Consider the following 22,997-nt stretch of genomic DNA (forward strand, 5'->3'; position numbering starts at 1 on the left):
TATCTAAATTGGTCCCTCGATTATTTCATAATTCACAAATTAGTTTTCGACTATTAATTTTATCAATCCTTCGTTGAGGATCTTATTGAGTAGGAATTGAATAGTCGAGAACTTAATTTGCTGAACTTGATAATCGATAACTTATTTATGAATTGTGCTATAGTCGAGTGGCCATTTTAGGTATTTACTCAACAGTGATATTTAAAAATTGGTAGGCTTTCCTTCTTCATAAAACAATAACCGTCGATTTGGTTCATGAAAAAGAAATGAGAATAAATTGAATTTTCATAGAAAAGTGATTACTTGAAATATTGATTCTATTGTTTGGTTGGACATCCAGGACATTGGTTTAGTAGATGAGAAGCAGGACTTGCTCCAACAACAAGGTGGTGGTTTGATATATGTTAATTGTGATGTATACAAACGTGGTCCAAAGGTCCCCGATAAAGCGCCAAAAGTGATCCGTTGTATTACAAAATATTTAAGAGATATATAAATGATAAAGCAATGTGAAACGGTGACTTTTGGTGTCTGTCATGTGTTTGTTAACTGCCACATGCAACTGTTGTAGACTCATTGTTAGCAGCTTTTCAGGAAATTCTGAAATTACTTTTGTCAAGGAGTTAACCCTCACTTTTCATGGAATTTGGTGAACTACTTTTGTCAAGAGTTAACATTCGGTAATGTGCAGTCCAACATAACTAGCTAGTTGAGATAGGGTACGTTATAGTTTAAATCTCTATATCACTTGATAAAAAAAAGAGACTATTTGTCCACGTGTAGCTTGACCCATCAAATAAATAATGAGCATAATGGCTTCCTCAATAGTGTGATTTTTGAGTAGTTTTTATAGGTGTGATTAAGAAAGAGAAAATTGAAGGAAATAGAAATTGGAAAAAAAAAAACAAAATATGAAAAAGGAAATTTAAAAAATAAAAATAAAAATAAAACATGTTTACGGCCCCCAGCGGGCACGTGGAGTGCACGCGCGCAGCGGACACGTAGAGTGCACGTGCCCAGCGGACATGTGGAGTGCACGCACCCGTTGAGCGTTTGTTTTGTCGCGCACGCAAAACAAATAGAGAGATGTTTAATTTTAGTGGGTCTCACATTTCTAATAAAAACTCAAGTTTTGCAGGAAAACATCATTCTTTTTCTTTCCTCCCATTCTCTCCTCCACCTGAGCAAAGTCATTCTCAAAAAACATAAAAAATCAAGTAATGGGGATGCTCTAAATATAAGTAATAAATAAGCAATTCAAGTATCAATTTAAAATTTTAATTGAAATAAAATATATCATTCAATTCTACCATTGTAGAAATAAAAAAAAAAAAAAAAAAAAAACCTACTCATCACGCTCAGTAAGAATTGACCCTTTGACTTCACACACATGTTATTATTCACCCATCTATACTCCATTCCTCCATTTGGACTTTGGAGACATTTGGTATGGATTTCTCCAAAAATGTACATGAAGTTGGAAAATGGAGAAGAGTTAAGCAATTGGAAGAAGAAATTTAGTAAACAATTTCTCCAATTTTTATTTTTTCACTTCTTAATTTCTCCATTTCTCTGGAAAATCCTTCATTTTTTAAAGTTGGTAAACGGACCCTTAGGCTTTTCTTTTGAATAACACAATACTTTTTTTTTAGTACTACTGACTCAATTACAATGTAATATCTGTTCATACATACTTTCTCAACCTATTGAAGCACAAAGAGTCAATGTCCCCACTACAGTTCGAATTTGTGACCTCTCATTTGGAATAACTTTTTTGTGCATGTAATGATTGAAATGAGTTTCTCTTTGTCTAATACGTTACTACTTCGGAGAGGAAAAGGTAAAACAAAAGATAAACAATTAACTATGATCGACGTATACAGAAATGGTCAAAAGGTCTCTGGTAAAGCGCTAAAAGCGATTCGTTACACTAAAAAATGGTCAAAAGGTCCTTGATAAAGTGCTAAAAGTGATCCGTTACACTAAAAAAAATGGTCAAAAGGTCCCTGATAAAGAGCTTAAAGATATCCGTTACACTAAAAAAAATAGTCAAAAGATCCCTGATAAAGCGCTAAAAATCATCCGTTACACTAAAAACAATGATCAAAAAATCTAGTAAAGTGCTAAAAATGATCTGGTACACTAAAAAATATTTCTGAGATATAAATATAATTGTCAAAAGTAATGTGAAACAATGACTTTTGGTGGTTGCCATGCCAATTTGTTCACTCCCCCATGCCAATGTCATAGGCTACATTGTCTAATCAAAATTGAACAAAGGCCTAATTTGGATAAGCATTTTAAATAAGTAATTTATGAAAAGTGTTGTCACATTTTCCTTTTTAAATCATTTCTTAATCCACACTCACATGAAAATTTATTCTTAGGATAAACCTAAAAATCAATCATAGTTGTTTATCTTAAAAAAAAAAAAAAATCTAACAGATATTTTGTAATTTGAAAAAAAAACACATTAGCATTCTAATAATTTTTTCAACTTTAAAAGTGCAATTTTTAACCATACAGAATGCATTTATGAATAAACAAAAAAAAAAAAAAAAAAAAAAAAAAAAAAAAAAAAACCTAAATCAAAAAACTACTGGAGTAAATCTTAAACCTAATTATTAATTCAAACTCTAAGCAATAAAAAGCGAATTCTTAAAACCAAACTAAAAAGTGAAACACTAAATCAAACAAAAAAACTATACAATAAACTCTAAGTGCATTGTACTTTCAACTTGACCAAAATATAATGTTGCAAAGTGTACCGTATATTCTTAGAAAATATACCTTTATAATTAGAGAAAATTATAAAAATGTCATTGCAATTTTTTCCTCATTCTAAAATCGTCAAAAGGTCCCCCGATAAAGCACCAAAAGTGACCTGTTGTATTACAAAATATTGAAGAGATATATAAATGATAAAGCAATGTGAAACGGTGACTTTTGGTGTCTGTCATGCGTTTGTTAACTGCCACATGCAACTGTTGTAGACTCATTGTTAGCAGCTTTTCAGGAAATTCGGTGAATTACTTTTGTCAAGGAGTTAACGCTCACTTTTCAGGGAATTTGGTGAACTACTATAATGAGCATAATGGCTTCCTCAATAGTGTGATTTTTGAGGAGTTTGTGTAGGTGTGATTAAGAAAGAGAAAATTGAAGAAATAGAAAATGGAAAAAAACAAAACAAAACAAAATATGAAAAAGAAAATTAAAAAAATAATAATAAAACATGTTTACGCGCCCCCAGCGGGCACGTGGAGTGCACGCGCTCAACGGACATGTGGAGTGCACGTGCCCGTTGAGCGTTTGTTTTGCCGCGCACGCAAAACAAGCAGAGAGATGTTTAATTTTAGTGGGTCCCACATTTCTAATAAAAACTCAAGTTTTGCAGAAAAACCTCATTCTTTTTCTTTCCTCCCATTCTCTCCTCCACCTGAGCAAAGTTATTCTCAAAAAACGTAAAAAAAAATCAAGTAATGGGGATGCTCTAAATATAAGTAATAAATATGCAATTCAACTATCAATTTAAAATTGTAATTGAGATAAAATATATCATTTAATTCTACCATATTATCTCACATGTGCCCCTAAAGTATATTATTAGTTGTTTATATATATATATATATATATATATATATATATATATATTAACGGTGATGATAGATGTAAGTGTGTAGCTTTATCAATTAATGAATAAATTAATTATTTTAACTACAAAAATACAATCCATTATTTTATATTTTATATAAGTTTCAACATCAAATTTAACACTCTTTATAGCTTTTACTCAGAAGGTTAGTGAGAAGATAAATGTAAGATGTATCCCAATTGTTCTATAAAATTCAGTCCTTGTAATTATGAACTTATTTTGAGTTAATTGACTAATTAAACTATTTTATAACAATATTATTCCCCGCATTTTTTATTCTAACAGATTGAGACTAATATCGGCTATATAATTTGTCGTTTATCAAACACTTATTTTACTCACTTGGCAAAGAAATTAATCATATCTGCAAGAATTTGACTTATTACTCTAGCATTGCCAAACATCCACGGTATTCACAAAATTGGATAAAGCTAAAAATAGGTTTCTTACCAGGAGTTTAGCGCCTTTTCTGAGATAAGCTAGAAAGAAAGAGAGAGCGAGAAAGACGAAAGACATCGAAACCGACAACAAATGAAAACATGGGACTATTTTACTTGCTGTACCTGCAGTATGGGTTAGTTGTACTTGTAGGCAGCTGAAACCACCTTCTCTCTCTCTCTCTCTCTCTCTCTGTTGAAACGCTAAGCTATGGACATATAAGCCGAACTCCCCATATAAGCCACCATTACTGAAGCTTCTTGATTATCATTCTTTTTGTTCTGTAAATAAAATATGGATGCTGCGATTGAGAAATCTTTGGCGAAGGAGAATGGTGAAGAAGACTCTTCCCATCACCTTAACAACAATAACCCCCCGCCGCCTCTTCCTCCTCAGAAGGTATTTCTTTTGGGCTCTTTATATGATATGAGCACCATTCTTGTATATGTTTCCTTTTGTTTGGTCTCTGTTCTTGCTTAATTATCTTTTCTAAGTGAATTTTGGTTCCTCGTTCTCTGTCACATGAATCTAGCTATATTTGTTTTTAAGCTTTTTTTTTAGTTTTCTTGCTTTAATTCATATTTTTGCTGGTGAATTGTTGTTTTCTGGTCAATAGCTTTTAGGTGGGCAGGTGCCAATTTTCTCCCTTTTTGGTTTTCTGTTCTCTGGGTATCATTTTCAAGACTTTTTATGATCTGGGTTGGGAAAATATCCAGTAAAGTTACCAGCTTTAAAACTGTTCTTGAAAAATTTGTGTCAATTTGCTTTTCATTTCAAGAAAAAAAAAATGGTTTCAGATAGGTCTTTATTGACAAAGAATTTCATGGTGTTTTGCTCCTATGATGTTTATATATTGCCCTGGTGTATTTATTATGATTCTTTGTATTGAATTCATATAAAGAAGCTGATTACTACTGAATTGATTATGTGCTTGAATGTCTATGTAGATTCATGAATTGAGTGAAATTGTGGAGGAGTCATCTCTGAATGTGCATCAAACAAGGCAAAACTTGGATTTAGAGATACCAAAACGAGTGACAGAAGATTCATCGGATGATTGTTTGAGGATAAACGTCCCCCTATCGCCAACTCCAAAAAGGGTAAACTTTTCTCCTTTACCGAGCCCTTGTCATGGTAAGCTCGATGGATCTCCAGATTCGTCGTCTAGGGGTAAACCGTCATCTGTGAAAAGCTTCATTCCTAAATTAAACTTCAAGTTCCGGAATACAACATCAGACATTGAACGAGCTGCAATGCTAGCTCTGGGATGTTCCCCGGGGAGGCAAGAAAAGCCTTCGATACTAAGGCAGCTCTCAGTAACGAGGATTTTCAATCCAAGAATGAATAGAACATCGTCGTTGCCAGTATCCCCAATTGCACACTCGAATCCCGAATCAGCTCATGGAGGACTTAACTTAGCGGTATGTATACTATTCATACCTTTTACCTCATCTATAACTCTGGCCCAAGGCCTAATTGTGTACTAATTAGTATCTCGAGTCACTCAACTCCCATACTGTTTATCGTTTAACAGAAAATCGGGAGTGAGTACCCAATTCACAGATCAAATTCAGTCCCGGATTTAAACAAAGATGGAAGCTCGAGACAGGTTGGTTGTGTAGAGAGCCTATATCGCGTCATTCCCTCTACTCCTTGTGTTGCGGTCCAGTCTGTAGCAACATCAGCCGCAGCTCCAGCTGAGGCTGCAGGTAATCGATTCTCGTAATCAGTATCTATCTCGGTTTCTAGTTTCCCAGGCAGATATACATTTTGTATTTTAATGTTTCTAATCCATTAGTCTTTTCGTTCAGATGGAAGCAAAGAGTTGGGCGAAGATATCACCCAAGAAGATGCGGTGTGCAGGATATGTCTGGTTGAACTCGGGGAGGGTGTGGACACGCTTAAGATGGAATGCAGTTGCAAAGGCGAACTCGCCCTGGCTCACACCGAGTGTGCCGTGAAATGGTTTAGCATAAAAGGGAACAAAATCTGCGATATCTGCAGGCAAGAGGTTCGAAATTTGCCTGTCACACTTTTACGGGTTCAAACCCGAGGACTTGGAATTCCCCAGTCTGCTGCTATCCAATACAGGCAAGTGAATCAAAACCTTCATCATTACAATGGATATTCTCCGTTATAATTGACAAGAAATTAAACTTATTCGAAACGTTTCAGGATTTGGCAGGATGTTCCTGTTCTTGTTATTGTCAGCATGCTTGCCTACTTTTGCTTCCTAGAACAACTTTTGGTATGCCAAATATAACTTTGGAGTGGCGTCTTTAAACTCGGTTAGGGGCGATTATAATTCTTCAAAATATGTTCGCAGGTCGGGAGAATGGGATCTGGTGCCATTGCGATATCTCTTCCGTTTTCTTGCATCTTGGGTCTCCTTGCATCCATGACATCGACTACTATGGGTATTCAAACTCGTTCTTCCTACATTTAGGCATCATTCTTTGCATCGGTTTCTCACACTTTTTTTAGTATCCAAATTTTGTGAAATATGGACCGCTTTTATGCTTTCAGTGAGGAGACAATTTGCTTGGGTGTATGCTACAACTCAGTTCGCGTTGGTGGTTCTTTTCGCACACATTTTCTTCTCATTGGTAAGATATATACTAAGATGTTTCGGTCATTTGCTTTGCAATTTTGACCTAAACCTGACTTGACTGATAACCTCTGAACGAACGTTTAAATAGGAACGCTTAAAGGTGTTTCCTACAGTTAGGGTCTGCTCTAGACACCTGACCAAAAAATATGAAAGCTATGGTTAAGGACTTAAGGGTTTGTCTAATGCAACCATTAACCCCCTTTGTTCGGATTTGCAGCTCCACATCCAAGCAGTTCTGGCAGTTCTTCTGGCAACCTTTGCCGGTTTTGGTGGTGTAATGTGTGCGACTTCCATTCTTTTCGAGCTTATGAAGTGGAGGTGGGGGAATCAGCAACCAACTTCTCAAGGAGGAGAGCTTCCGAGTCAGTCTTCACAGTCCAATCCAACCCCGCAAACTGATCAGCATCCGGTTGATGTTGAAACCGGGAATGCTGGAGTTGATCGTGCCCGTCAAGAACAGTGAAGATTATATGCATACATAGGCAATTGGTGCATATAGTTTGGTTGGGGTTATTTTGGACTTTGGTGTGGTCAAGGAAGGGCACACAAAAGTCATTTAGTTAGGTTAATTTTCAGTCAAAAATTTTGTAAATGTTGTCACCTTCTCAAGTACAACTGTGATGAGAAATAATTGTTGTTTCTGGTTTCATTTGGTTTGCTTTCTTTCCAGTTTCTATTGGGAGACAAGTGCAGGTTACGTGCACTAGGATGTTAATGCCTTCCCTCTTTCATTTGCATATAGTAGAGTGACCAACCTAACATATTTGTGTCAAATCTCATTTTTCCTTAGTTTAAGAAATGCACTTTGAGTTCAATAAACAAGATTTTAGCCAAATTCACAAATTATCCTTCATGGAGGATCGTATTGAGTACGAATTGAATAATTGAGAACTTAATATGCTAAACTTGATAGTCGATGACTTATTTGTAAATTATGCTATAGTCGAGGGATCATTTTGGGTATTTACTCAACTATGATAGTTAAAGAAGGGTAGGCTTTTCTTCTTCATAAAACAATAACCGCCAGTTTGGTTCATAAAAAAGAATTGAGAATGAATTGAATTGAATTTCCACCTGACCAAAATAGTGTTGCAAAGTGTACCGTATATTGTTAGAAAATATACCTTTATAATTAGAGAAAATTATAAAAATGTCATTGCAATTTTTTCCTCACTCTAAAATCGTCAAAAGGTCCCCGATAAAGCGCCAAAAGTGATCCGTTGTATTACAAAATATTTAAGAGATATATAAATGATAAAGCAATGTGAAACGGTGACTTTTGGTGTCCGTCATGCGTTTGTTAACTGCCACATGCAACTGTTGTAGACTCATTGTTAGCAGCTTTTCAGGGAATTATTTTTGTCAAGGAGTTAACGCTCACTTTTCAGGGAATTTGGTGAACTACTTTAAGAAAGAGAAAATTGAAGGAAATAGAAAATGGAAAAAAAAAAACAAAACAAAATATGAAAAAGGAAATTAAAAATAATAATAATAATAAAACATGTTTATGCGCCCCCAGCGAGCACGTGGAGTGCACGCGCCCAGTGGACACGTGGCGGACATGTGGAGTGCACGCGCCCGTTGAGAGTTTGTTTTGAGTTTGTTTTGCGGCGCACGCAAAACAAGCAGAGAGATATTTAATTTTAGTGGGTCCCACATTTCTAATAAAAACTCAAGTTTTGCAGGAAAACCTCATTCTTTTTCTTTTCTTCCATTCTCTCCTCCACCTGAACAAAGTCATTCTCAAAAAACGTAAAAAAATATTTAAGAGATATATAAATGGTAAAGCAATGTGAAACGACGACTTTTGGTGGCTTTCATGCGTTTGTTAACTGCCACCTGCCACTGTCGTAGAATCACTGTTAGCAGCTTTTCAGAGAATTCGGTGACTTTTTATCAAGGAGTTAACACTGACTTTTTAGGGAATTCGGTGAATTACTTTTTGTCAAGGAGTTAACGCTCACTTTTCAGAAAATTCGGTGAACTACTTTTGTCAAGAGTTTAACACTCAATAGTGTGTTGTCCAACAAGTTAAGATAGAGTACATTCATCAATTTGAAGTTCCGATAGAGTACATTTGTGGAAAAAAAATTGAGAATAAATTGAATTGAATTTTCATGGAAAAGTGATTACTTGGAATATTGATTTTATTGTTTGGTTGGACATTTAGGGCATTGGTTTAGTGGATGAGAAAATCACTTAGGACTTGTTCCAACAATAAGTTGGGGATTCTATGTTAATTGTGATGTATACAAAACTGGTCAAAAGATCCCCTATAAAGCGCCAAAAGTGATCCGTTATACTAAGAAATATTTAAGAGATATAAATGGCAATGTGAAACGACGACTTTTGGTAACTGCCAGGCGTTTGTTAACTGCCACCTGCCACTGTCGTATAATCATTGCTAGCAGCTTTTCAGGAAATCGGTGACTTTTCATCAAGGAGTTAACGCTCACTTTTCAGGGAATTCGGTGAATTACTTTCTGTCAAGGAGTTAACGTTCACTTTTAAGAAAATCCAGTGAACTACTTTTGTCAAGAGTTTAACACTTAATAGTGTGTTGTCCAACAAGTTGAGATAGAGTACATTCTTCAATTTGATGTTGATATAGAGTACATTTGTGAAAAAGAATTGAGAATAAATTGAATTGAATTTTCATGGAAAAGTGATTACTTGGAATATTGATTCTATTGTTTGATTGGGCATTTAGGGCATTGGTTTAGTGGATGAGAAAATCACTTAGGACTTGTTCCAACAATAGGGTGGGGATTCGATGTTAATTGTGATGTATACAAAACTAGTCAAAAGATCTCCGATAAAGCGCCAAAAGTGATCCATTATACTTAAAAAATATTTAACAGATATATAAATGGTAAAGAAATGTTAAACGACGACTTTTGGTTGTTGCCATGCGTTTGTTAACTACCACCTGCCACTGTCGTAAAATCAATTTTAGCAGCTTTTCAGGAAATTCGGTGACTTTTTATCAAGGAGTTAACGCTCACTTTTCAAGGAATTCGGTGAATTACTTTTTGTCAAGGAGTTAATGCTCACTTTTCAGAAAATCCGGTGAACTACTTTGTCAAGAGTTTAACACTCAGTAGTGTGTTGTCCAACAAGTTGAGATAGAGTACATTCTTCAATTTGAAGTTCAGATAGTACATTTGTGAAAAAGAATTGAAAATAAATTGAATTGAATTTTCATAGAAAAATGATTACTTGGAATATTGATTTTATTGTTTGGTTCGACATTTAGGGCATTGGTTTAGTGGATGAGAAAATCACTTAGGACTTGTTCCAACAATAGGGTGGGGATTCGATGTTAATTGTGATGTATACAAAACTGGTCAAAAGATCCCAATAAAACGCCAAAAGTGATCCGTTATACTAAGAAATATTTAAGAGATATATAAATGGCAAAGCAATGTGAAACGACGACTTTTTGTTAACTGCCACTTGCCACTGTCATAATCATTATTAGCAACTTTTCAGGAAATTCGATGACTTTCTATCGAGTTAATGCTCACTTTTCAGAGAATTTGGTGAATTACTTTTTATCAAGGAGTTAACTATCACTTTTCATAAAATTCGGTGAACTACTTTTGTCAAGAGTTTAACACTCAATAGTGTGTTGTCCAACTAGTTGGGATAGAGTACATTTTTCAATTTGAAGTTGAGATAGAGTACATTTGTGAAAAAGAATTGAGTATAAATGGAATTAAATTTTCATAGAAAAGTGATTACTTGAAATATTGATTTTATTGTTTGGTTGGACATTTAGGACATTGGTTTAGTGGATGAGAAAATCACTTAAGACTTGTTCCAACAATAGGGTGGGCATTCGATGTTAATTGTGATGTATACAAAACTGGTCAAAAGATCCCCGATAAAGCGTCAAAAGTGATCCGCCATACTAAGAAATATTTAATATTTAAGAGATATATATAAATATTTGGCAAAGCAATGTGAAACGACGACTTTTGGGGGCTTCCATGCGTTTGTTAACTGCCACCTGCCACTGTCATAATCATTGTTAGCAGCTTTTCAGAAAATTTGGTGACTTTCTATCGAGTTAATGCTCACTTTTCAGAGAATTCGATGAATTGCTTTTGTCAAGTAGTTAACTCTCACTTTTCAGAAAATTCGGTGAACTACTTTTGTAAAGAGTTTAATACTCAAGAGTGTTGTCCAACTAGTTGAGATAGATTACATTCTTCAATTTGAATTTGAGGTAAGAATACAGTTGAAAAAAAAAATTGAGAATAAATTGAATTGAATTTTCATGGAAAAGTGATTACTTGGAATATTGATTTTATTATTTGGTTAGACATTTAGGGCATTGGTTTAGTGGATGAGAAAATTACTTAGGACTTGTTCCAACAATAAGTTGGGGATTCTATGTTAATTGTGATGTATACAAAACTGGTCAAAAGATCCCCGATAAAAAGCCAAAAGTGATCCGTTATACTAAGAAATATTTAAGAGATATAAATGGCAATGTGAAACGACGACTTTTGGTGACTGCCAGGGGTTTGTTAACTGCCACCTGCCACTGTCGTATAATCATTGTTAGCAACTTTTCAAGAAATAGGTGATTTTTTATCAAGGAGTTAACACTCACTTTTCAGGGAATTCGGTGAATTACTTTCTGTCAAAGGAGTTAACGCTCACTTTTTAAAAAATTCGGTGAACTACTTTTGTCAAGAGTTTAACACTCAATAATGTGTTGTCCAACAAGTTGAGATAGAGTACATTCTTCAATTTGATGTTGAGATAGTACATTTGTGAAAAAGAATTGAGAATAAATTGAATTGAATTTCCATGGAAAAGTGATTAGTTGGAGTATTGATTTTATTGCTTGGTTGGACATTTAGGGCATTGGTTTAGTGGATGAAAAAATCAGTTAGGACTTGTTCCAACAATAGGGTCGGGATTCGATGTTAATACAAGCTCAAACTTGAGCCAAACCAAAAGGCTACATCCAAGTCTAGACCCAGGCTTAGGCTTTCCTAACAAGCACGTCCTAAATTTCTAAAGTCCAGCTCAACTCGGCCTATTTCCATCCTTACTAATACCTCAAATTTTAACCAAACACAAGAATGTAACATTCCTAGTAATTTAACATTTCTAAAGTAATCTAGCATTCTGTAAACCAAAACAACCCCTAAAAGCTTTGACAAGAAATGTATAGCTGTTATTTATGTTGTCAAAGGGGAATTAGTTCCACCCACGGAACAAAGAACAAATAGGCTTTTTCAAATGTCTCCCTGACCCCCATTGTTGTCTTGAGGTGACAGGGAGCTAATTGCAATATGAATTCAGATTCTAAGGTGGGGCAAGGTGTAATAATTTCCCATAAATCAAATTCCCAATCAGGTAGTGTTGTCACCTCAGATACACAATAGAATCAGGAACATGGAAGAAACATTGCTTTACACTGATTGAGGCTTTAACCAAAATAGGTGTACCAGCTTTTGGAGCCTTCTGGTAACCAAACCAAATGTATCGACAGAATCTTTGTCAAAGCAACATGAACCTGAAGCAAGTGGGAAATGTTTTCATAGGTTGTTGCCTGGGTCTTTGTGATAGCTTAGAATTACTACGTCGGCATAGTACGTGAAGCAAGCAATGATAAAATTTTCAGAAGAAAATAGGAAAAGCATACCTGTGGAGCCTTTTCAGCTGCTAATTTCACGTCTGCTGTCTGCCAGAGCTCCCTCCCAATCTTTCTGTCAGGTTTTTGCTTCACATCTCTGGAAAATTGTTCCCATTTCAAAAGGCTTATGTTCAAGGAGTTAATAGAGGCTTGTATTTTTGCGCTTCTTTGGTAGATTTTTCAAGCCAAAATAGTTAACTTGGAGTGAACCTTATCGCAACATCATGATCAGTTAGGTCGTGTAAAGACACGACCATGTACCTGTCCCTAAAGCACCATAAGCATGCAATTAGCAATCATTAAACAAGCTCCTTCACTTTTGGTACAAATCTGAATGCTGGTGGAATTTCTAGAGAGTAAATATAAAGAATATATAAAATTTCAAATATATTTATGTTTAGAAAGAACGAAGAAACTAATGTACTCCTGCATCACAAAAATAAATTCAGAGTACATAAAGTTAAAGTTAGCAGCTTATGAATTGGCAGCAGGACAAGAAAGTTTGTAAATTCACGAGAAATAGCATATAGTGGCATAATGACGATCCTTATTAGCAATTATCACGCATCCCACCTCTTACAAATTGCATCCAACAATTGGCGCAGTGACAGACTGACCATAAAATGCCAACTGGCCCTCTCAATATGCTTAAAAAAGCAATTCGAGACAAGAATGTTTGTAAAGTCCGGCGATGACCCAGGAAGAGCTAACCCTTAGTCAAATTATCCTATCAGAGTAAAATGCCAGCCAGTAGGCTGTTTAGGGCTTTTTACCCCTTGCAGGAGGAGAAAGAGAAGGAAATGAGCTAAGATTCAGCCTTTCAGCCAGATAGGATTTTACATAGCCACCAGGTTTACTGGAAAAAGACCTTTTCTGCCATATTGCCTTTCATGGTGTAAGGGCGGTTTATATGATTTGTAGTTTGCCACTCTTGTTTGGCACTGTGATAATGACACAAAGTACCCCATTGAAAGCCCAAGTTTGAGTGAATAAATAATAGGACTCTTGGCCAGGAAGCCAGACTAGTACCGTGATTTGTAGTTGGTCACTCCCATTTGGCACTGTGATAATGTATTAATGGCACTAAGTACCCCATTGAAAGCCCAAGTTTGAGTGAATAAAATAATAAGATTCTGGACCAGGGAGCCAAACTAGTATACTACCTATGATGGAGCTAAAATGGAGTTGTACTAGTCATATAATGCAGGTCAGTTTTTTAATAGCTTAGAAACTTACTAAATAGGAAACTAAGTAGAATGGCAAAACAAGAATAAGAACATGAATTCCTTGCATGATGTACAGTGATGAAATGGAATTAGAACCTGCATAAATAATGAAGTATGGTTGCTCTATGCATCGCTCCCAACACAGCCTGTTGGCACCCATAGAAGGCCATGTCGTCACCCAATCGTAGGTAAACATAGCACGCTGCCATGCGCCCAACGTAGGCACGGTCGTTCACAAAACAAGGCCTGTCGTTACCCATAGCAGGCACTGTCCGATTCTAAGGCTGGGCTGTTCCCGGTTCGCTTAACGTTACTAAGGAAATCCATGTAAGTTTCTTTTCCATCGCTTATTGATATGCTTAAACTCAACGTGTAATCCCGCCGCCTGACCCCAGGTCAGGCAGTCAAGGGCTCGTTAGGGTCATACGCCTAACCCCAGGTCAGGCAGTCAGAGGGCTCATTAAGGTCATTTGCCCACAAAGGACGGGGCACAGCGCAAAGATATGCACACTCAGTACGACCCCCACTTGCCATGGCACCTCCATAGCCACATTAAGCACTTCAATGTATTTCATAACTTTCACATTCTGTTGAACACTCCCAAAAAGTGCAGCATTATCCGCATTTTTTTCATCTAATGTCAAGCCAAACAAAACATGACAGATAGCAATAAGCACCAACTAATATTTGTTTTTTAAATTACTCCATAAATGGTAAAAGCAGCCAGCAGAGTACTAGTTTGAATTTACTTACTAGACACAATATCTAGGCATCATCTTTTTGTTTTTACTATGAGAAACACAAATCCATTATCTCATAATAATTATAATCTGTTTTGGGCAAAGACCAAAAGAATTCGCAAAGCAACATTAGCAACAACCTGGCAAACAATCTGCTCGGGTATCAAAACCAAAACTATCAAATGCCTCAGATTAGCATTTTGGCACATGAATCCTAGCTAACAACAACCCCCAAAACTGGGGAGCGCAACATTTGTTGTTGCCGCTCATGCCTTTCTACTGTCATCACCGGCATTTCCATTGTTCTTTCTTCCCTCTTGGAACCAAAACCCATGGAACAGGAGATCCAACAAGAAAAAATGAAAGGCAAAAACAAAGCTATAATATACCTCAGATTAGCATTTTGGCACATTAATCCTAGCAAACAACAACCCCCAAAACTGGGGAGCGCAATACTTGTTGTTGTCACTCAAGCCTTTCTGCTGTCATCACCGGTATTCCCACATCTCTTTCTTTCCATTCCGGGATCAAAACCAATGGAACAAGATAAACAACAAGAAGAAATAAAAGCCGAAAACCCTATCCCTAATTACCCAAAAAAATATATATATATATCAAGAAAAGCAAATGGGTTGCCTGAGTAACAGTTTTAGGACGCCAAAATCCTGGCCACCATACAGCATCCATCAGAAAAGCATAATCTTTCAGTTATTAATCTCATAACTACACAGATTCAATTAAAATACAGCAAAAGAAAAACAATTTTCTCTTATCAAAAAAAAAAAAAAAAGCATTTTTCTTAACGGACAAATATCAAAGTAGAATCCCGAATTAACAAAAACTATAAACCCTTTCAAAAAAGAAAAAAAACACAAAAACTATAAACAAAGTGATCAAGTAATTTTGATTTCATATTTGCGAAAAAATATGAATCAGCGCCGATAAATAAGAAAAGAGAAAGCGCCTCCAGCGACGAAATTCAAACTACTAAGCTTCGTTAATTAACGTCTCCATCTCTAAACCTAAATCGAGGAAAGTATATTGGGCCTAAATTGCAGGATATGAGTTTGGGCTTGGAGCCCAATATTTGTGGGCTTTTGATCCACATGAGAAGGAGCAAGCTTTACCATTTCAATGAGCGAAAATGATTCACCATCATATTTATATCTAAATCTTTAAAATATAGTAATTTAATATTAAATATTTTTATCATGCAACAATTATATCTAATTATAATATATAGTGTTAAAAATAATTTCAATTTTCTGATTTAGGTATTAATAAATGGCTATAATGTTTTAAAATGTTTATATATTTATATGAATGCTTTTTCGAGAGTTTAATTTTACATTTTTAATTGTATAAAGTAGACAATTTGATACAATATGTTTTTTTCTTTTAATAAGTTGTGCACCAACTCAAGAAAGCCGTTTAAGTTGGGTTTGTTTTTATAAATTAGAAATTATAAGTGTTACAAATTAAAAATATTGAAATTAATTTTCCAAATTTTAAAGGGTTTGATAAAATTGTTATACATAATTGAATTTAATGTCACATGATACAAAATTTTGGTATAAAATTGTTAAAATTTAAGAGTTTTGAAATATTTGTCACAAAGCATGAATGTTTGATTTCTTTTTGTTTACCAATAAACCTTTATATTTTTGAGAAGGTAACACGATCGATAACAAGATAAGTCTCAAAAACTTTGAGCAAGGTTTGAAGTTGGATTCCCCGTGAGCATCACTCTAGCCGTTCTTGATTCCTAATTCATTGAGACATATTTTATGATTTATTTCCTCTGCAATACCTTTGTCATATTTGTGACAACGGTCTCTTTTACCTTTGCTGATAAAAAGTGAAATACATCAAAGTAGATAAGTAAAAATAGAAATGTGGATATCCTAAAAGTTGAAATAAACTATGATATGCAATTTGTTAATCCTTTTTCAATAGTCTTGATTTAGAACTTCTATGAAAAGCATTTTATTGAGAAGTCACAAACTTTCAAATGAAAATTAATTTAATTTTCTAAGTTTTTTTTATATAAAAAAATCTCAATAATTACAAAGAATTACATTCTAAAAAGTGTTTTTTTTTTAAATAAAATAAATAACTTTGTATATTGTATCTGTTTGAAACTAATAAATAAGCACTAAACAACGAACACTAAGAGTTAGCTACTGAAGTAGAGCTTCCCAAACCCCAACAGAAAGTGCACCCAAAAAGTCTATTACCTTTTCACTTAAAGAGACCAAAATATTGGTCACCTTTGAAACCACACTTTCTAATATTTAATAAGTTATTATTATTATTATTATTATTATTATTATTATTATTATTATTATTATTATTATTATTATTATTATTATTATTAAAACACAACATTATCATTACGTATTATTATTATTATATAGATTTTTTCTAAGATGTTGGTCTTCGGAGATATTTCGTTTCTTTAATAAAACCTAAATACATAATTGTATTTGATAAAAATTAGTTATTATGTTGTTTAATATCGTAAAAAATCTCTAATTATATAATATATAAGTTGTATATGATTTTGCTGTCTTGACCTAGATGGGTACAAACTCAATTTTTCATATATTATAAGATTACACAATGTAGCACGTTAATCTGTGCATGAGAGACAAGGTTGCCACGCTACTTTTTTCCTAGAATTTCTTGAACGACCAATTCAGTTTACGAGGATTTTATATTTTTATTTTTGGATTACCTAACATTCTGTCTGAATACTTCCAAGCCAGTTAAATGAATTCTTTTTCTCTCTTTTCGATCCATGCACACATTATAAGACATACTATTTTATTTTTCTATGTTTAAATCAATTAATAATAATATAATAACGCCATAATCTATGACTATACTATATTTTATTTACCCATGTAAAAACCATCCTTTTCTATTGCAACAAATAGTCTAATATGAAAGAATTCAGCCACATACTTAACTGACTTAAACCCTAGCCGATAAAGAGCCACAATGAGGTAAATCACTCTTGGCTGTCTATAGCTAACTTACTCAAACAAAGAAGGTTAATAGACCACTCCTATGAAGATCGGATTAAACTTTGAATTTTAGTTTCTGGTTACAATAAGTGAATTGTCTGACCAATTTGACTACCTGAATTGTCGAATCCATACATTCACGACTTACGAGTTACGAGGACCATATATTATATATATAACGTATGTTTAACTCTTGCCCAGAATATATTATTAACTCTAATTGAAGACAAAGAGATAAGACAAGGGAGTAAAGACAGTAAAAAGAATGGTCTGATTTAATTGCGTGATGAGAGGGATTGGGTTTGATTGCTTTGTTTTGCTGATCCAATCACATGGTTGGGTTGTCCGACATCGTATTGTATTGTTACTTTCTCAAAAATATAAATAAATAAAATAATAATACTCCGTAATAATAATAATCTTGGGAAAAAAGGAAAATTCTACTGTGTATTAATAACTAACATTGTAGTATTATTGTACCCACGTACTGTTCTGGGCATGTTGAGGTTACGTCTTGCAATGTTGCAAGTTTTCACAAAAATAAGAATAAAAAATAATTATATTGTCAACAGACAAGAATTAAAAATGGCATTTACCGAATAAAAAAACTAACAAAGAAGAATTAAAGTATGTATTTGTTGAGCAAATTAAGAAGCTTTTATGGGTACTCATATTTTGACTTTTTCTTCCCTTTTTGTGTTTTCTGGTTTGCTTTACAAACAAAGCTTTACTTCAAGGCAGTATTTGCGGCTAAAGGCTGTAGAAAAAAATAGTATAGTATATACTTGTAAAAGATTCTAAACCCACCAACGTTGACGAAATAAGTTTGACCCACAGTCAACTCCATAACCTAGTTTTCTGCGCCGTTTCTATGCATGTTTCATTGTTTTTCCAAAACCCTCTGAGCACACACGAGAGGGATCATCAGACACACATCGTACCTGAATATTAGACAACAATATAATTTTCATAATGTCAATCAACGGCATATTTGGGCACATTGCAGTTGTGTCAACACTTAGTCTCTTCTTTTATGGAAACTATGTTCTATCCATGCCATAGCCCACAGCCAAGAAGGTAGGAATATAGGAAAAAATTAAGTTTGAATTCGGATTGGTCCATCAATTTCAAAAGGATTGCTAATTTGCTATTCAATTCAAGACGCTCACCGCTCTTGCTCTATGTAACATTAGTGAAGGAGGGGTCGGGTTTATTTCAAATCAACACTTGTTGTTGTACTATATCTGTTAATTTAATTTTAAAAGGATTGCACTTCAATTTTGAGGGTTCTTACTAGCCCTGTCCTGCAGCCTTGATGGAAGAGGGGTCGATTTATTTTGAATTAAGACTTATTTTTGTACGATATCGGTTGATTTCAAAACTCAAAAGCATTAAACTCTGACCTTGCCTAGGTTGCCGGCCTTGCAACCTAGCTTGGTGGAGGGGGATCGGTTTATTTCAAATCATCAACGCTTATATTTTGTACAATATTAGTTGATTTTAAAAGGATCGCACTTCAGTTTTGAGGGTTCTTACTGCCCCTGTCCAGCATCCTTGACTGAAGAGGGGTCAGTTTATATCAAATGAACACTTGTTTTTGTACAATATCATTTGATTTCAAAATGATCACACTTCAATTTTGAGGGTTCTTACCACCCCTGTCCAGCAGCCTTGACTACAGAGGGATCAATTTATATCAAATCAACACTACTCAATGTTGTAAGATATCAGTTGATTTCAAAAAGGATTAAACTCCAATTCCAGTAGTCCCTATTGTTGTCTTGCCCATGTTGCCTTGCAACCTTGGTGAAAGAGGGGTCGATTTATTTCAAAGCAACTCTTGTTCCTGCATAATATCAGTTGATTTTAAAAGAATTACACTTCAGTACTTTTGAGGGATCATATAGGTTATTTCTCTGTCGTTGTCTTGTAGTCTTGGTAGAAGAGAGGTCGATTTATTTCAAATCAACACTTGCTTTTGTACAACATCAGTTGATTTCAAAAGAATTAAAGTCCAATTTCGATAGTCCCTATTGTGGTCCTGCCCTATGGCCTTGCAATCTTGGTGAAAGAGGGGTCGATTTATTTCAAATAAATCAACTCTTAGCCTGTTCATGCACAACATATATCAGTTGAGTTTAAAAGAATCACACTTCAATTTTAAGGGATCGATTCTTTCTCACCCGTTGTCTTGTAGTCTTGTTAGAAGAGATCAGAGTTCGGTTTACTTCAAATCAACACTTGCTTTTGCACAATATGGGTTGATTTCTAAAGAATTAAACTCCAATTTCGATTATCCTCAAATGAAAACCGGCAAATTGCATTTGATGAATACCTATACATACAAGATTTGACCTCAAACGAAAATGGGAATTAAGATAGAGTTGAAGAGGATATGATGATGATGATATAATGTTGCGATACATTATTGTAAGGCCTACTAATTAAGAAAGTACAAGCTAGGACTGCGCTGGTATGGATATGGAAGATAGGAAGGAGATGATGACGACACTTCACGACGACAAAACAATTCAAAACGGTGGCTAATGGCCGCTACTGAAATGGCTCAAACCCATGGAGGACGCGAACTTGGCAAGCTCCTCGGCCAAAAATGGCCGCCCGTCTTCACTCCCCATGCCCAGAAAATCTCTGGTCAAATGATGAGCATTAACGTTAACCCCGTTCAACGACACCCCCTGCGGCTGCCTTTGCATTAAACACGACGAATGCTCGGCGGCGGCGGCGGCGCCGCTGTCGAACCCCGACTCTTTCGGGAACACCATGTGCTGCAATTCGCCGCTTCTGTTGTTCGAGGAAGACGAGGAGGATGTCATGAGCCCGAAGCTGTTCCCGAAGAACGCCGTCGGCGCGCTCTTCGTGGACCCCATTTGCGCCGCTTTCTGCAGCAGCGCCGTGGCCGACATCGGCCCCCCCGCCGAGGATTTCGACGACGTTTGGAGGCTGTCGGAATACATGGAGCTTAACGTTTCCGCCATCCCTTTGCTTATCCCCATCCCCTCCGTTTCCTGCAGCCCTTGCGGCGCGAGAGGCGACAGCGAGAGATTCGACGTCCCGAAGCTCTCCATCGGCGACGACCCATACATCATCGGAGAGTTCCCCATCTGCAAGATTTCCGGCAACGACCCAGAACCCGCCCCGAAAATCCCAGCCGAATTCGCCGGCATTTGAAGATGGTGGTGAGAATTCGCATTCGCCGCCTGATCCAACCACAGCGACAGCCTGGGTTTCTGCTGAAAAGCCGCCGGAAACTGGGGAATTCCGCCGCCGCCGCCGCCATGAGGCAGATTTTGCTGCGGATTCATCAAACTGTCACTGTTGTTTCTGAAATTCAAAGTGTTGGCCGCCACAGAAGTGATTCTTGCACTCTCTTCCGCCAAAGCATCGCAGAAAGCTCTGTGGGTGATAAAGCTATCTTTCCTGATATATCAAAACATCAAATTCAGGCCATTTATTGCATCAAACACATAATAAATAATATAATGATGAGCAGGCAGGCCGGCAGCAATAAATTCCGACCAGACGGACAAACAATTAATTCATTAAATTGATAAATTCCCATCCATCAGAACAAAAATCCTTAAAATTTAAAAAATTCCTAGTACGAACCGAACTGATGAATTCATGAATTCATTCATGAATGAAAGAATTAATAATTTAACAGTACTCCCCAGTCAACCCACCTGGAAAAGAGTGTTCCACAGTCACATTTATACTCCCTCGTCCCACAGGTTTTGGAATGGGCCTTCCAGTCCGACTGAACAGCGTACTTCTTGGAACACTTGTCGCACTTCCACTTCTTCTCGCCGTGTTTCCGGCTGAAATGCTTCTTGATTCCGGTGAGGTCGCCCAGGGCCCGCGACGGGTCATGGTGGACGCACGTCTTCTCCGGGCATATGTACACCTTCCTCTTCACCACCTCCGTTTTCGCCCTCTGCTTCAGCTTCCACGGCAGGTTATGCCCCCGCCGGTGAAGCTGCAAGTTCTGGTCCCTCTGGAAACCCTTGTTGCAGATTTCGCAGATGAATCTGTTGGTCGCCATAAGCGTCTTCGGCGACAGCGCAATAACTTCCGCATCCGGATCTAAACAAACCCAAAAATAAAAACCCTTTTTTTAAAAACAAAATTCCTCACATGCAAACTCAATCATATAATCATGAATTCATATACATATATATAATACCTGGTGTACCTGGGAGATTTCTCTTCTTCTTGGAGGAAGGATTGGGCTTAGGGTTAGGGTTTGGATCTTGAGGAGGAGGAGGGATGGGTTTGAGGGAAGAAGGGATTGAGAACACATCTCCAGACATCATTTCTTGATGAGCTTAAAGGTTAAAGCTTTTCTGTTTCTGGTAAAACACTGGGTTTTGCGCAGAGAGAGGGAGCTAGAAAACAAAGATGGGAAGAAAAGGGAGTGTGATTTATCCAAACAGAAGGAGATAAAAAATCTTGGGTGTTATTCAAAATCTGAGAAGAAGTTTCAGATTGTGGCGAAAGAAGACGACGAGGAAGCCCAGAAACCTCAGTACTAATTATAAGCAGAAGCTTACAAGATTACACACACAAAAAACACCAACTCAGGAAGCTGCTGCTGGTGTGTGTGTTTGAATCCTCGCTACAAACACACCAAGAAAGAACAAGAGAGAGAGAGAGAGATTTGAGAAGGAAGAGAGAGAGAGAGAGAGGTGTTTCAGTGTTTGTTTGATTTCAATAGAAAACACCAAAAGAAAAACATGAAAGCTAAAGAAGAATATTTCCTTTCTTTTTCTAACCACCAACTTACTTACACCATTCTCTCTCTCTCTATATATATCTCTCTACCTGTTTCTCTGTCTAACTTACAAGCTTCATCTTCCACGTCTTTTCACCTTTATCTTAGCCCTTTTGATTTTCAAGGTCGGTCAGCCATTTTTTTTTTATATAGCTTCTCTCTCTACAAATATATATATGAATATGAAAATGGTTTTTGTAAGTATACGTAGGCATTGGCTGTATGCTGCTCGCCTGCTTGTAACCAGAATGTATTTTTGTAGGTTTTCGAGCTTAATTCCATTTATCAAGACCAATCATAATTTAATTCTATACAACTTGAATTTTCTAATTTTTAAAATATTTATGGCCTTTTTTTTCTTTTGAAAATGCTTTTACTTAAGATTGAAAATTTTAGAAGATAATTAAAACACAATAGTAGATATATATGTGTATGAATCCAATTATCAAATTACTCTTTTAATTGCGAATACATATCTCACAAATTTTCATATATACCATTTTAAATTCATTTAGGGGTGTCTGGTAATGATGGTTAGCTTACTGGGTTAGTGAATTTAACTAATTGATAGTATTAGTTGATTGTAAAAAAGTATTTGGTAAATTAGTTGTTAGTTGTTAACTGATTACATACAAAATGACTTTCTCAAAAAGTTGATCGAAAAAACTAATTTGATCAGCTTTTTAAATTTTAGCATTTCAGAGTAATAAGTTGTTACAAAAAAAATAAGGGAAAATGTCACTTTTTACCCCTAAGTTATATACTTATAGCACTTTTGCCCCCTCAATTATTTAGGTAAGCACATTAGCCCCCTCAATTATTCTAAAAGTGGTGCTTTTTCCCCCCTGATATATTA

At 35.8% G+C, this 22,997-nt stretch overlaps 3 protein-coding genes across 12 annotated transcripts; 1 reads left to right on the forward strand and 2 right to left on the reverse strand.

Annotated features, from left to right (window-relative positions):
- The first annotated feature begins 4,029 nt into the window (after positions 1–4,029).
- Positions 4,030–7,350, forward strand: LOC109185847. The gene is made up of 9 exons (XM_019335796.1): positions 4,030–4,443; positions 4,480–4,489; positions 5,038–5,511; positions 5,625–5,799; positions 5,902–6,181; positions 6,266–6,338; positions 6,417–6,507; positions 6,617–6,696; positions 6,919–7,350. The coding sequence occupies exons 1-9, from the start codon at positions 4,385–4,387 to the stop codon at positions 7,162–7,164; spliced, it is 1,488 nt and encodes a 495-aa protein (XP_019191341.1). The 5' UTR covers positions 4,030–4,384; the 3' UTR covers positions 7,165–7,350.
- A 4,587-nt stretch (positions 7,351–11,937) lies between these two features.
- On the reverse strand, positions 11,938–15,097 carry LOC109185852. Of its 9 annotated transcripts, XM_019335802.1 has the most exons (4): positions 13,680–14,085; positions 13,365–13,418; positions 12,367–12,458; positions 11,938–12,237 (listed from the first exon to the last, which is right to left on the reverse strand). In XM_019335802.1, the coding sequence occupies exons 1-4, from the start codon at positions 13,777–13,779 to the stop codon at positions 12,151–12,153; spliced, it is 333 nt and encodes a 110-aa protein (XP_019191347.1). In that variant the 5' UTR covers positions 13,780–14,085; the 3' UTR covers positions 11,938–12,150. The 9 variants fall into 9 exon arrangements, 1 of the variants encoding a protein (XP_019191347.1); XR_002055050.1 differs by lacking the exons at positions 13,365–13,418; positions 13,680–14,085 and adding exons at positions 14,464–14,639; positions 14,713–15,097 and having other exon boundaries at positions 11,938–12,694; XR_002055049.1 differs by lacking the exons at positions 13,365–13,418; positions 13,680–14,085 and adding an exon at positions 14,464–15,097 and having other exon boundaries at positions 12,367–12,694.
- A 4,556-nt stretch (positions 15,098–19,653) lies between these two features.
- LOC109185848 (zinc finger protein JACKDAW) lies at positions 19,654–22,272 on the reverse strand. Of its 2 annotated transcripts, none has more exons than XM_019335798.1 (3): positions 21,563–22,272; positions 21,054–21,453; positions 19,654–20,790 (listed from the first exon to the last, which is right to left on the reverse strand). In XM_019335798.1, exons 1-3 carry the CDS (start codon positions 21,681–21,683, stop codon positions 19,896–19,898), a joined length of 1,416 nt encoding a protein of 471 aa, XP_019191343.1. In that variant the 5' UTR covers positions 21,684–22,272; the 3' UTR covers positions 19,654–19,895. The 2 variants fall into 2 exon arrangements, with proteins under 2 accessions (XP_019191343.1, XP_019191342.1); XM_019335797.1 differs by having other exon boundaries at positions 21,554–22,270.
- Positions 22,273–22,997: the final 725 nt, after the last annotated feature.

The sequence above is a fragment of the Ipomoea nil genome, unplaced genomic scaffold, assembly GCF_001879475.1.
Source record: "Ipomoea nil cultivar Tokyo-kokei standard unplaced genomic scaffold, Asagao_1.1 scaffold1361, whole genome shotgun sequence".
Classification (NCBI taxonomy): Eukaryota; Viridiplantae; Streptophyta; class Magnoliopsida; order Solanales; family Convolvulaceae; genus Ipomoea; species Ipomoea nil.

Bases quoted from the DNA above. Each gene is read 5' to 3' on its own strand.
- LOC109185847 (XM_019335796.1), top strand. From the start codon at position 4,385: ATGGATGCTGCGATTGAGAAATCTTTGGCGAAGGAGAATGGTGAAGAA. The intron at 5,512-5,624 runs GTATGTATACTA...ATCGTTTAACAG, and splicing joins ATGGAGGACTTAACTTAGCG to AAAATCGGGAGTGAGTACCC. The intron at 6,508-6,616 runs GTATTCAAACTC...TTATGCTTTCAG, and splicing joins CATGACATCGACTACTATGG to TGAGGAGACAATTTGCTTGG.
- LOC109185852 (XM_019335802.1), bottom strand. From the start codon at position 13,779: ATGTTTACCTACGATTGGGTGACGACATGGCCTTCTATGGGTGCCAAC. The intron at 13,419-13,679 runs GTTCTAATTCCA...ACATTATCACAG, and splicing joins ATACTTCATTATTTATGCAG to TGCCAAATGGGAGTGACCAA. The intron at 12,238-12,366 runs GTATGCTTTTCC...CACTTGCTTCAG, and splicing joins CAGCTGAAAAGGCTCCACAG to GTTCATGTTGCTTTGACAAA.
- LOC109185848 (XM_019335797.1), bottom strand. From the start codon at position 21,683: ATGATGTCTGGAGATGTGTTCTCAATCCCTTCTTCCCTCAAACCCATC. The intron at 21,454-21,553 runs GTATTATATATA...GGGTTTGTTTAG, and splicing joins AAATCTCCCAGGTACACCAG to ATCCGGATGCGGAAGTTATT. The intron at 20,791-21,053 runs GTGGGTTGACTG...TTGATATATCAG, and splicing joins TGTGGAACACTCTTTTCCAG to GAAAGATAGCTTTATCACCC.